Here is a 12,224-nt window from a genome sequence, read left to right on the forward strand (position 1 = left end):
AGTACAATAATTACTTATTGATTAAACGTAATCAATTCAACTTGCATACTACTAATATCACAGAAGCAATATAGTTTTGAAGTAGTTTTAGAAATTTAAAATAGCTAAAAGGTTTAGGTGCAAAAACTTTAGAAGAAAAAAAAAACCCTTTTTCTCTGTTAAATAATTTTTAGGCACATGGCTAATTACTTAAAGTGTGTCAGTTATGTTATATTCATAATTAGTCACCCAAGCTTTAGTCAATTAATCTATCAACTGAACAGATTAGTGCTTAAAGCCCTACTAATATTGGTTGGAAAACAATAAAAGCCTTGAGTTTTCCATATGCAAAACCGAAAGTCACTTATGCAGGGCAAAGTCATAATTTCATTTTTGTTTATTAGGCAAAAATATATGATTTAGACAAGTTTTTGCTGTGGCACTATTTACAATTTGAAACCACTTTATATACAGAATAACACAATCACATGAGGAAACCTTTAGCAAAAACAATTTACCCAATCAAGGTTAGAATTACACTTTCTTAAAATGGAATAATGGAAAACGGGGGAAAAAGTCCAGTTAAGGAGCTGGAATTATTATTATTATTATTTAAATGAATTGCTACTACCTTATTGCAAAAAGAGATTGATGGGAGTCATTTAAATCATTTTCCATTTTTTGTTTTGTTCTTTAGACCAGTCTGTAAAATTTTCCTTTTTCTATCAAAAACAAAAAAAAAACAAAAAAAAAAAACAAAAACCCAAAAAAACATTTAATCAAGCAGAAGGGAGAGTTGTTAAAATTCACGATGTTCCCTCTTGCTGAGTCAAAGAGCTGTTGGGAAAAAAAAGACAGAACCATCTATCAGTGAAAGCTCAGCTACTTGTCGCCCATCTGCATTAGGGAACTGACTACATTTTTTTTTTAAAAAAAGGATACACATACACACACACACACACACACAATAGAAATGGGGGAAGTCACTTTCTAAACACACACACAAACACACACACACACACACACACCTTCCAGGCGAAAGTATATAGTTTGTAAGTTATGCCACTTTGAAAAGCTTTACTGAATTGCTTGATTGTTGCTTTGATTTATGATAATGAGGGTGTGCTTGGATTAGTCTGTATTATCCAAGCACTTTCTTTCCTTTAAGTAAATTTCACTGAACAAGAACTCACTTGTCCCGGACAGGCTGAAAGGGAGATTTTAACTGCTGAGGCGGAGTGTCAGTTCTTGCTACGTTTTCTCTTTCTGCAGAAGAAAGAAAGAAAGAGAAAAGAAAGGAAAAGAAAAGAACTTTTAACAAAATTTACCTACATGGCCACATAGAACCAAAGATAGTGTGCACGATAAATATTATTATTCCACCATCTCACCCTTTTTCTTTTTTCTTAAGGCATAGTCTATTGTGTGAGCAACTAATATATGAATCTAGAAACCCAACTCAAGTCTTGTATCTACCAGGAAATGTCCCAGTGACTTCAACCAAAATGTACAACATCACCTCCCCACCAGCTGTGGGAAGAGAATAACATTTCCTTATGTTTGCAATACTACAATGGGTACATTTTTAAAATTAATCTAATACATTTAACAGTAATTTAATACTAGAACGTCTCACCATTTTCCCCTCCAAAGCCAACTAAATGTGTTCATGCACACTTCGTTTTTTTCAGAAGTCAAAAGCCTTAATAGTCCTGTTAATACAGAATAATTTGGACTATCACAGTTTTCTTAGCCTTTTATCCACTTGAGCTGGGTAAAGGCAGCTTCCCTGTCATAGGACAATCTAGCAGTTATGGCTCTATTTGAGGACCTGAGGTTTCATAGGAGAGAGAGAGAGAGAGAGAGAGAGAGAGAGAGAGAGAGAGAGAGAGAGAGAGAGAGAGAGAGAGAGAGAGAGAGAGAGAGAGAGAGAGAGAGAGAGAGAGAGAGAGAGAGAGAGAGAGAGAGAGAGAGAGAGAGAGAGAGAGAGAGAGAGAGAGAGAGAATTACAGCATCAAGGTGGCTGAATACCAGTTTAGTGGGATTTATCCCCAAGTGAAATGTGCTGTGAAAATGAGAGACAGGAGGAAGAGATGCAGCCTGAACAGCAGTCTGAAAAAGAGTAATCTGAGTCCAAAGCAGGAACTGGATGGGAGAAAGCTGCTCAAAATTGACATTCCCCAATGTTCTGGAGCATAAAGGCAGGGGAAGAGGTACTACAAACTCATAATAAAGGTAGTGTTACTATTCTTGGTTTTGGTTTCCTGGTCTGGACTACCTTGGAAGGGTCACTTCAATCCACTTGCAAGGGGCCTCTTTCCTGCTTTTATTTATCTGTTTCAAGCATTACCTATGTGTTTGGGGCTGGTCCGCTCAGAAGGTTTTTCAGCGCTGAGTGCTGTTAACACTGAAGGTTGGTGCTGGGCTTGAAGGTGGTGGTTGTGATGGGCAGCATGGTGGTGATTAACTCCCAAAAAGGACCTCACGTTTAGCAAGGAGCTTTGGGTGAGAAATGCCCCATTTGTCCAGTTGTGAAACTTGCCAATCTGGCAGGTGTAAAGTCCATGGCTGGGAAGGAAAGCTGGATGCTGGAGCTGGGGGGAAGTGTGGTTCACTTGGGCAGGAGGTGAAGGAGGAGCTGGCTTGCTGAGGGCTCCATCTGGGCTAGTTGCAGTCTCTGCCAAAGACCAGATCTTGGGCTTGTTGTGCATTGGGCCTTGCAGGGTGTTTTGTCTGCTGGGGCTCAAGATCCGAGTAGGGTTGTCTGAGGCCTCCTTGCCCAATGGCAAGGTTTCCTTGGGTTTAAGTCCTTCAGAGCCCGGCATTGGCAAGATCTTATTTTTCTCCAAATGGACATCTTCTCTCCTTTGCCTCAAAAGCTCAACTTTCTCTTCCTCTTCCTCGTTACTCTGCTCTCCATCATTCTCATCAATTTTGTCAATGTCAATACTCTCTAGGTCAATCTCTTCATCATCTTCATTTTTTTCAGGGTCCCCCTCATTGTCACTTCCGAAGAGATTGCCATCCTCTTGATCTTTGCTCCGGGATCCCCATGTGACCTTGTTCTCCTTCTTCAGCCTCCTCCGGGCATTGGCAAACCAGGTGGAGACCTGCGTGAGGGTCATCTTGGTGATGATGGCCAGCATGATCTTCTCACCCTTGGTTGGGTAGGGATTCTTGCGATGCTCATTCAGCCAGGCTTTCAAGGTGCTGGTGCTCTCTCGGGTGGCATTCTTAGGTCTTCCTGGGTCCCCATACTGGAACTGCCCATAAGGATAATAACCAGGAGTGGTGTGAGCAGCAAAGGTAGCAGGGTGGACTCCAGGGTTGTCCTTCAGTTCATACTGCGAACCCTGGAAAGACATTCAGAGAAGCAGAAAAAAAAAAGTTATTCAATTATTTCCTTTCCACGGGCTCTCCTGTCTCTTCAGCAAAGCTTTCCCAAATTATTTTTCTTTCTCAGATAAAAAGAATGGGAAAGATGTTCCATCTCTCCCTCCCTCCCTTCGGGTCTCCATCAAAGCCCACCAGCTTCATCTCTGAAATCCTGATTCACAGGAGGCAATATTTATTGTGCTATTTAAAAAAAAAGTGCCAACCCACATCGAGAAAGATAGCATCAGGGCATCATCGCAGGTTGCTGGACCATGTCTAGTGCAACAGAGGGCCCAGGCCGATTCTTGCTCAGCCCTGGCAGCAGTTTAAAGAGAGATAGGAAAGAGAATGGAGTTGTGCTGAATCTCCCTTTTGCTCTACCACACAAGGACAATGATAAGGCACAAATCAATCCCGCCAGAGTTAAACACACTGAAGTCATACTAATTTCGGTGTGTGTGTGGGAAATTAAGCACATAAATCTTTCACAGGGGCTTAGCAGTATGATATGGTGTGCCTACTCAGTAGTAATTTCCAGAGTTCAAGGACCTTACTCACAGGAAATTGAATATAAGATTTTAGCTCACAATAGGATGTCTTTGTCCCTCCCTTTCGGCCACTTCATGCTTTTAGTAGCATAAAAAGTAATGCATGCATTCATATAGTTATTTCTCAGAAATTATTTCCTCTAAGTGGAACGAAACATCCCCTCCCCTCAACTTTGTACCTCTTTAGTGAAGTGATTTATTTTCAATCAATATATTATCAGCAGTAAAGCAAGGAAATCAAATTAGCCCATCAAGTCTTTGGTATATAACATTTTATCTTCCAACAATCACATTAGGCCTCATTATCACCACCAATTGCAAATTTAAGCAAGTACATACAAACACACGTTATTTTATGACTGTTTCTCAAGCTTCAGGAAGGAATCTGTTGAAGCCTCAGGTTCTGATTTCTAGGAATCAGGTGTACCCTGAGGAGAAACCAGACTTTTTATTCCCTTCTGCTTCCTATCAGTGTCAAAGTTCTCCTCGTCTGTGTGTTTGTGTATGTGTGTGTGTTTTAAATAGAAGATCAAGCTTTTAAAAATGTTTAAAAATCACCAGAGTGGAAAAGCCAAAGATTCCGTTGCAAAAGACATTGATTTTTCCCCAAGCAGGTTTGGAAAAGCAGTTGTAAAAAGAAAATACAGACATACACTCTATGAAAAAAGCAAAATGTAATTTTTAATAATAACTCTATGAGAGTCTACTCACTACATTCCCTTATCTCACTGAGCTATTTTTGTTCTGGTTGTCGAAATGATAAATTCTGTATTCCCCTGTTGGGAATTCTTTTGAAGTAGCCACTTGAAAATCATTACTGCTTCTACTTATCATTTACTGGTGGACAGTAAGTGAAAATAGATAGTCTTTTTCAGCCGCTGCCTGCTGTATACAGTTGAATAAAGATGCTTTTTTAAGGATTTCTTTTATTTTTATTTTTTACAAAGATTGCATTTCATTTTTCAGTGGTTATTTTTTGTCAAAGGTAGGTATGACATTACCTTACTAAATATATTTACTTCTTTCTGTTCAATTTAAATAATCCTTAAACACCACAAACATACTAACAGACGGCAAATCTATAAAGGACAAGTTATACACGCAATTGTTTCGTATCTGTTAGCATTTAAGTGCGGATACATAAAACATGCGAAGCAATAAACCTGAAAGAGAAAATCCGTTTCTTCTGAAAACATCCTAAAAACGTCCACATAAAAGCAGTCAAACACGAACAATAAGCAGCTAATTTCATTTAAATTAAATTGCAAAAAAAAAATCGCCATAAATGTGCCATTTTGAACGGCGGGGGGGGGGGGAGGGATTGAAATTGATTTGGTTTAGATGAGGACTCGAATTAACACCGCAAGTCAATGCCTTCATTTCGAATGAAAAGCGAGAATAATTTTATGAAATTAGGACAAGACCTGGAAAAAGGCAGCTGCGCGGGAAGGGAGGGGGGGAGGGGAGGGGAGGGGAGGGGAGGGGGAAAATCCCGGTCCGATTTTCTTCGAAGGCGTTTAGGGGAGGCCGGCGATCTCGTGGCTTGTGCGTCTCGGATCCTAGCTGGCGCTTTCCCGGCCACAAAAATCAATGAAAATCTCCCAAGTTCCAGCAGCGTCGGCAAGGCGGAGAAGCCCAAGAAGGGCGCCCCGGATCGAAAGAGCGCTCGCCTTTCCGGACTGACCTGTCAATGCGGAGCCAAAAACTGGCTCGAAGATGGTCCGGAGACCCGCCGCGGGCCCCGACGAGGAAGGCAAGTCCCAGAAGGAGCCCCCGGTGCGGCGAAAAAGCAAACGGCCTGGACGTGGGGCTGACCCTTCGCCTGCCAAAGTCGCGAACTTTCCCGAGCTCCGGGGTCGCGTCAGTCTCCCCCCCCCCCATCCGTCCCCTCCGCGTCCGATCGAGGCCAGACTCACCATCTGCGAGAAGAGGGTCAGGTCGGCGGTGTAGGGCAGGAAGGCGCTGTAGTTGGCCGTGCTGTAGGGTCCGGCGGCGGCGGCGGCGGCGGCGTACATGCCCAGCACTGAGGTGACGGCGGCGGTGGAGCCGCTGCTCAGCTCGGCACCTCCGGGACGGCCTGAGGCGGCGGCGGCGGCGGCGGCGGCTGCGGCGGCCAGCACCCCCGGGCGGTCGCTGCCGCCGTAGACGGCCTGGCTGGCGCTCAGGTACTGCGGGTAGCCCAGCTGCGGGAAGGACATCCCGGGCGTGCGGGCGGGGAAGGACCGGACGCACCGCCGACGGGGCAAGAGCGAGCCAGGAGTCGGCGGCGGAGCGAGGCGGGCAGCAAGCGGAGGGCGGCGGAGCGCCCCGGCCGGGTTCTCCTGACTGCTTTAGGCCGGCAGGGCAGGCAGAGAGAAGCCCCCGTCCGAGTTGGTTTTCTTTTGGGTTCTGCGATCGGTCCCGTCTCTCCCGCTCAGACGGATCGGAGAATTTGCATGTGGAAGAGGGGAGGGGGGGAGGAGGAGGAGGAGGCGGTGGTGGTGGAAAGAGGAGGAGGAGGAAGAGGAGGCGGCGGCCGCAGTGCGTGTGGGTAAACTCGGCGGGGCGTCTTCTCTCAAATCTCGGCTCGTCTACGCTCCTAAATCCCTTAGATGTGATCTGATCAACAATTGAGCTCCGACTGATGCGCCTGCCCTAAGGTCCTCGGCTGATCTTTCAGATACAATTTGAAGTTGATGCTTTGATTGGCACCCACTTGAGCTCCAAGCACCGCCTACCCGACCCCGCGTTCCCCCCTCCGCGGAGCACGTGGTTTAGCAATCCTGCCAGGACCACTTCGCCCTGATGTGTGTGTGAGTGTTTGTGTGTGTAAGAGAGAGAGAGAGAGAGAGTATGCGTGCCTGCGCGCAGCTGCTGTGCGGTGCGGGGGTGTGCGTGCGTGCGTGCGTATTTAAAGCCCCCGTTGCTGTATGACAACCTGTCTACACGATTTTACAGCTGCCCAACATTGGGGTTTCGCTGTTTAGTGTGTCCCCTTCAGAACAAAACAAAACAAAACAAAACTGGGGTCGGGTTTTTTGTTTGTTTTTTTCCCCCAGCGCTTACACGGACTCAATTCGGCTCAGAGTCGGCTGTAAACGAATGGGCCAGTGAGGAAGTTAAGACTTTTTGGAGGGTGGAGCTGCCACTTCCTTTCCACTGACTTTCATTTTTGTTTGGATAGTCTCTAATCGAGGCAGTTAAGCGCAAACACAGAATTAAACCTTCCAGCTGCTCTTCCCAGAAACCTCTTCCTTGCAATACTAAACAAGTGAGTACTGTACTCTTCTCTTCCTCATCTGCCTTTGCAGTAAATAAAACTTTTAAAAGATCCTCACATTCTTTTCTGGGAGTAAAGATGGAAGCCCGCCAGTGTTGAAGAGGAGATCTTTTTGTTGCTTTCTAAAAAAAAAAAACCTCCAGAAGAAAAGGCAGACGCGGGGAGCGCACCATTTTCGTCGTTTTAAGAAATTGCCGCCTAGCGGTGCACAATTTGTTGTCTTTTGTACGACCGTGGCGTGGCCTTGGCATCGCTTCTCTGCTCTCCCGTTTCGATCCGCTGCCGCCTTCTAGGTCCCTGCCGTTCTCGCCCGGGCCCTGAAGCCAGGCCGCGGAGCTCTTTCTCCCGGCTGGAGTGGAAGGCGCCTTTGTATCTCCTGGGCAAGGTAGCAAAGACCGCAGGGGCTCCGCCCGTCCTCCTGGACAGCTCGTCATGGGGTGCTTAATTCCCGCCAACCAGCATCCAGAGAAACGAGACCACCCCGTTTCCAAACCGGGGAAGAGTGTGTGCAATCCCGACCGTCTGAAGGTTTGTTTTACAGCAAGTAATTCTTTGCTGAAGCTAATCCAGAAGGCTCGTTTTGTGTGGCTTTCCAAACTCTGCAGAAGGTAGACGGCGCACCACACAAGCAGGCTTCCTGGTCTTCAAGGCAGCTTCCTTTCATGGGACATCAGAAGTCAACTACTTCTCCCTTGCCTTCTTGGCCTAAAATGTGTTTTGGCTGTAACCTACTATACACATTTACAACCACAAAGAAACAGCCATTACAATATCCCCGAAAGCCGAAGTAGCCTTTACTTCTTTGCAACGGGTAGACAATTCCTGTAAATCACTTACATCACTTTTAGGCCCCTTAACTACAGGAAGGCAGGAAATAGAAATATGTGTTATGTTGACCCTCCTTCTTTGGATTAATTCATATTTCAGGTGCTGCTTTTTTTCGTTTTTTTCTCTTGCTTCTACTTCAAACACCGATTATTTATTCTACTTGGATTAAGCACTTGATCTCAAGTCTTCCCCATACCTTGCTTTTGGGGAAAAAAATTGAAATGATCTGGACGTGTATATCTAAATAGTGAAGTATCAGTGCAAGAAACAAGTCTAGGCTTAAACTTGTGCACCATGCACCTTAACTGGCTACACATCCAACCACTAATCTGTAGTTGTGCATTGTGTAAATGGTTTACTGACATCACTGGACTCCTCCTGAATACTTCTTAATTTCTTCTCTGTTCAAACTTTCTTCCTAGGAGTCTGAAGGTGACATATTGCTTCTTACTGGTCTACCCATTGCCAAACTCCAACTGTGAAGTTCTTCCAATTCAGATCAGTGGGACTTGTAGCTATTATTTTGAGCCAGCCAAATAGAAGAACCAGGACAACTCACTCCTTCCTTCCTTCCTTCCTTCCTTCCTTCCTTCCTTCCTTCCTTCCTTCCTTCCTTCAATCACTCAAGTCATGTAGGTCTGTACAATCCCCCAGAGGGGGGGGGAAGAGAATTTAGCTTGAACGTCCTTAAGTTAGGTGGCCACCTAAATCAGGACAGGCTGCACTGGAGCACAGGCAGTAGTCCGTGGGCCAGGTTAAAAAAGAAGCTTCAAGGTGGAAGAAGGGAAAGATTCACTCCACCACCACCCCCAGACACACACACACACACACACACACACAACCTTTTCTGAGCCTTCAGTCGGTGAAGGCGAAGGGGAAGGGAGGGGAAGAGAGAGGAGGAAGAAGAAGAAGCAAACAGATTTTCCGTTCTTGCAGAACCTACCAAAAAAAAGTGAGAGGAGTTAGAGGCTTTCTACTTGCCTAGTTATAAGTAGAAGTTACTCTGAGCAGCCGCTAAATTCTTGGCTTCATTTGTTGTTCCAAGGCCCATTGCGCTTCTCTCTTTCTCTGATATTGAAGGTGGCCCTTGTTTTACCTGTGGATCTGTACTTGGCCTTTATAGGACAACTTCCCACCTTCCTTTTCCCATTTCCTCCATTATGTAAAGTCTAGATTAACCCCCTTCACACACACACACACTTTGGGGAGAGAAGTATATGCCCCCCTCCCCCCATTCAATGAAACAGACTTCCATAGAATTTTGAAGGATATACACAGCCAACACATTGACAGAGCAGCTTTACACCCACCCATTTCTTGTAGGAAGTAGTGCTTTTCTTCAAATAAGTAGAAATAGAAGTGCAACTTAAATCGATTTTGGGAAAGCCGGGAAAATCTGGACTTCAGCCATAAGAAAGCTGAAACCTCCCCCTTCTCCTACCCCTTACCGTCCCTTCTCGAAAGAGGAAGAAACCACCGCCACTCCGAATGCTGGGTTGTATTCAGGATTTTTCTTTTGTGGGATTTGTGACACAAAGTTAGCTGTGTAAAGTTTCCTTTTGTGCTTTCTCTTTCAAATGATCTCTCTCTCTCTCTCTCTCTCTCTCTCTCTCTCTCTCTCTCTCTCTCTCTCTCTCTCTCTCTCTCTCTCTCTCTCTCTCTCTCTCTCTCTCTCTCTCTCTCTCTCTCTCTCTCTCACACACACACACACACACACTACTTTTCTGGAATTGTGGAATTCAATTTGCGAATAGCCTCCTTTAAAAAGGAGTGCAAGTGATACTACCAATCTTTTGCTTGGAACACTTACTTATTTTATTTATTTTTAAGACAAGGCGTCCCATCAACCGACCAAGGAAGGAAGGAAGGAAGGCCTGGATTAAAGTGCGAAGGAGCAGGCGAAGGCAACGAGCTGGGACAAAAATAGAAAGGATCTGAAAGGGATGACCCTAGACGGAAGGCGCCATCCAGCCGAAGTGGATCCTATGCCTATTTATTGGAAAATAAAGGCGTTCCATTGAACGGAACGGGACTTGGCCCCTCGTTAAAGGCTGCAGTTCAGGGGCGCGCCCACCCACCCCAATTTCAGCGCTTTGCATTTAGTTCACGAGGAAAATGCGACTTCTGAGTTCTTGAACGTGTCCCCCGCTTTCACACGAAGGGGGCCCTTTCCAAAAGCCTTGTCCGTATTAAGAAATCCCCAGCTCGAAGCCAGGTTTTGGTGGTTCATGACGCGGGTGATGATGCCGGGAGAAACTGGTTTTGCTGAGAACGTCTCAGATCGCTCCTGGCAAAAGCCTAGCCGAATCCAAGGTCTTTTTTTCCCCAGGACTGGCAGGGGTTTTCTTGCAAAACAGTGACAAGGCAGGCCTACAAGCCGCTACTTGACGAGGGTTAACCGAGGGAGGGGTGGGCAGCTGTGGGACTGTTTGGGAAGAATCTGGGGCGGCAAGTAAGGGAAAGGGACTTTATCGGGTCGCCTTATAAGACCACGCTTGCTCAAATAAAGGCCGAGGTTCCGAAGTTCCTCGGCTGGTGCCGAACGCAGCCGGCTGTTCCTCCCCACCCACCCCGCCGCCAAAGAGCAGCGGAAGTCCCCGGAGAAACCCGCCGCGGCTGCCGAAATGGAAGGCTGGAGACTGCAGTGGCAAACCGTTGACGGGTGGGGTGGGGGGGGGGGTAGGGAAGCAAAGATAGCCAGACAGGGACGCACCAGCGTGCTTTGCTGCTCGCCTGACTCCCGGGGGACTTGAGGGACAATCCGGCTCCAGGCAAGCCTGCCCAAGTCCCACCACCGGCGAGGGAAAGCTGGGGGGCGAGGCGGGGGGGGGGGAGAAGAGAAAGCTAACCCCAAACTGCAATCATAATCAACCGAAAGTCAAAAGACGCCGCGGCTCCTCGGCCGCTCGGCGCGGAGATGGTCGCGCACTCCTTTCCTTGACATTTGTTGTATTTTCCCCCTTCCTGCTGGGTCGAACTCCGCGAATGTACAGCTGCTCTGATTCTTCCTTTTCCCTGTGCATCCTTGGCCTTTCCATGTCTCGGGCTTTTCCTGTGGAAAAGGAAAGGAGTAAGGAGCGTACAAACAAACCATTTGCAAAGCCCTCTCCAAACCGATCTCCAGTCCATTTATGTTTTAAGTTATTGCCCGTACGTCACACGTGCATTTTACATTCCACTGAAGCGAATCCCATAATAATAGACCTATTATTACAACGGTCCGTACGTCGGTATCTGTCTATTAAAAAAAAAACACCAAAAACCCACCCCGATTTCTTGTGGCCACCTCAGATGGCTAAATCTGAAGGGTGATCAAAGGACGGCACTGTTACACGTCTTCATTTCACCGCGGGATAAATAATCGCCCGTGGGATACCACCCGGGATAGCGGAGAGGAAACCCTGTCCCACTTTGTCGGTTGGGGCAGGAATCTCTACCAGGATGTATTTGGGGAGAGTTTCTTCGCTTGTTTTGCTTGCTGTCGAAGTACGCTTCTTTGTGGGGATGTGTATTTTTCGGAGCATGGCAAGGGAAAAAAAAACTCAGTGGCAGATAGAAGTCGGGTTTAATTAGCTTCGTTTATTTTCTCTCCCCAAATCAAATTGGTAGGAACCAACCAAGCTCCTTTCTAGGCTAACTAAGCCTTTGCGCAGGAGGTCCAGAAAATTTAACGGAACGGATTTTTGTAGTAAAGCACTTAGTTGCCTGTTTTTAGTGCCTTGAAAGAACGAACCCGGCATTTCCAACCTCTCCCAATGGCGCTTAAATATAACGGCGAGATCCAAGTTTAAAGGCTGTGGGGCATATGCACCTTCACCTTAAAGGCTTGATGTAGCCATTGTTTCGGCAGGGGAACCGGGGTTCCTCTCGCGTCCGAGCCTGGAGGGAGGCGGGGGCGGGAGGGACGCGTCTCAACAAGTTCGGATTTATGAGGCTTGTTAAACACGCGTTATTACTTATCACTCTCCCCACTTCGAGGAGGCTGGGAAACAATCCCCTCTTTCCTTCAGCCCCTCCACACACGTCGGAGCAACACGGCGTGTGTCCAACAATTAACAGTGGCCGGGAGATCCATCTCCGTGCTGTCATTCCTTCTTTCCCCCCCCACCCCACCCGCCCCTATTTTTTTAAGCCCCGGAGCGGGTTTAATAAACCCGTTTCTATTCAACTCCGGGAGTTTAGCTATAGCGCAGAAACTTTCCGCGGAGAACTTTGCACCAACAAACTTAAAAGCT

General features: G+C 46.6%; 1 protein-coding gene across 1 annotated transcript; it reads right to left on the reverse strand.

The window, feature by feature from the left end:
- Window positions 1–361: 361 nt before the first annotated feature.
- Window positions 362–7,577, reverse strand: IRX1 (iroquois homeobox 1). The gene is made up of 4 exons (XM_081323469.1): window positions 5,819–7,577; window positions 2,330–3,332; window positions 1,173–1,245; window positions 362–816 (listed from the first exon to the last, which is right to left on the reverse strand). The coding sequence occupies exons 1-4, from the start codon at window positions 6,098–6,100 to the stop codon at window positions 786–788; spliced, it is 1,389 nt and encodes a 462-aa protein (XP_081179595.1). The 5' UTR covers window positions 6,101–7,577; the 3' UTR covers window positions 362–785.
- Between the last annotated feature and the right edge of the window lie 4,647 nt (window positions 7,578–12,224).

This window comes from Vipera berus (genome assembly GCF_964194415.1).
Source record: "Vipera berus genome assembly, chromosome: 3".
Classification (NCBI taxonomy): Eukaryota; Metazoa; Chordata; class Lepidosauria; order Squamata; family Viperidae; genus Vipera; species Vipera berus.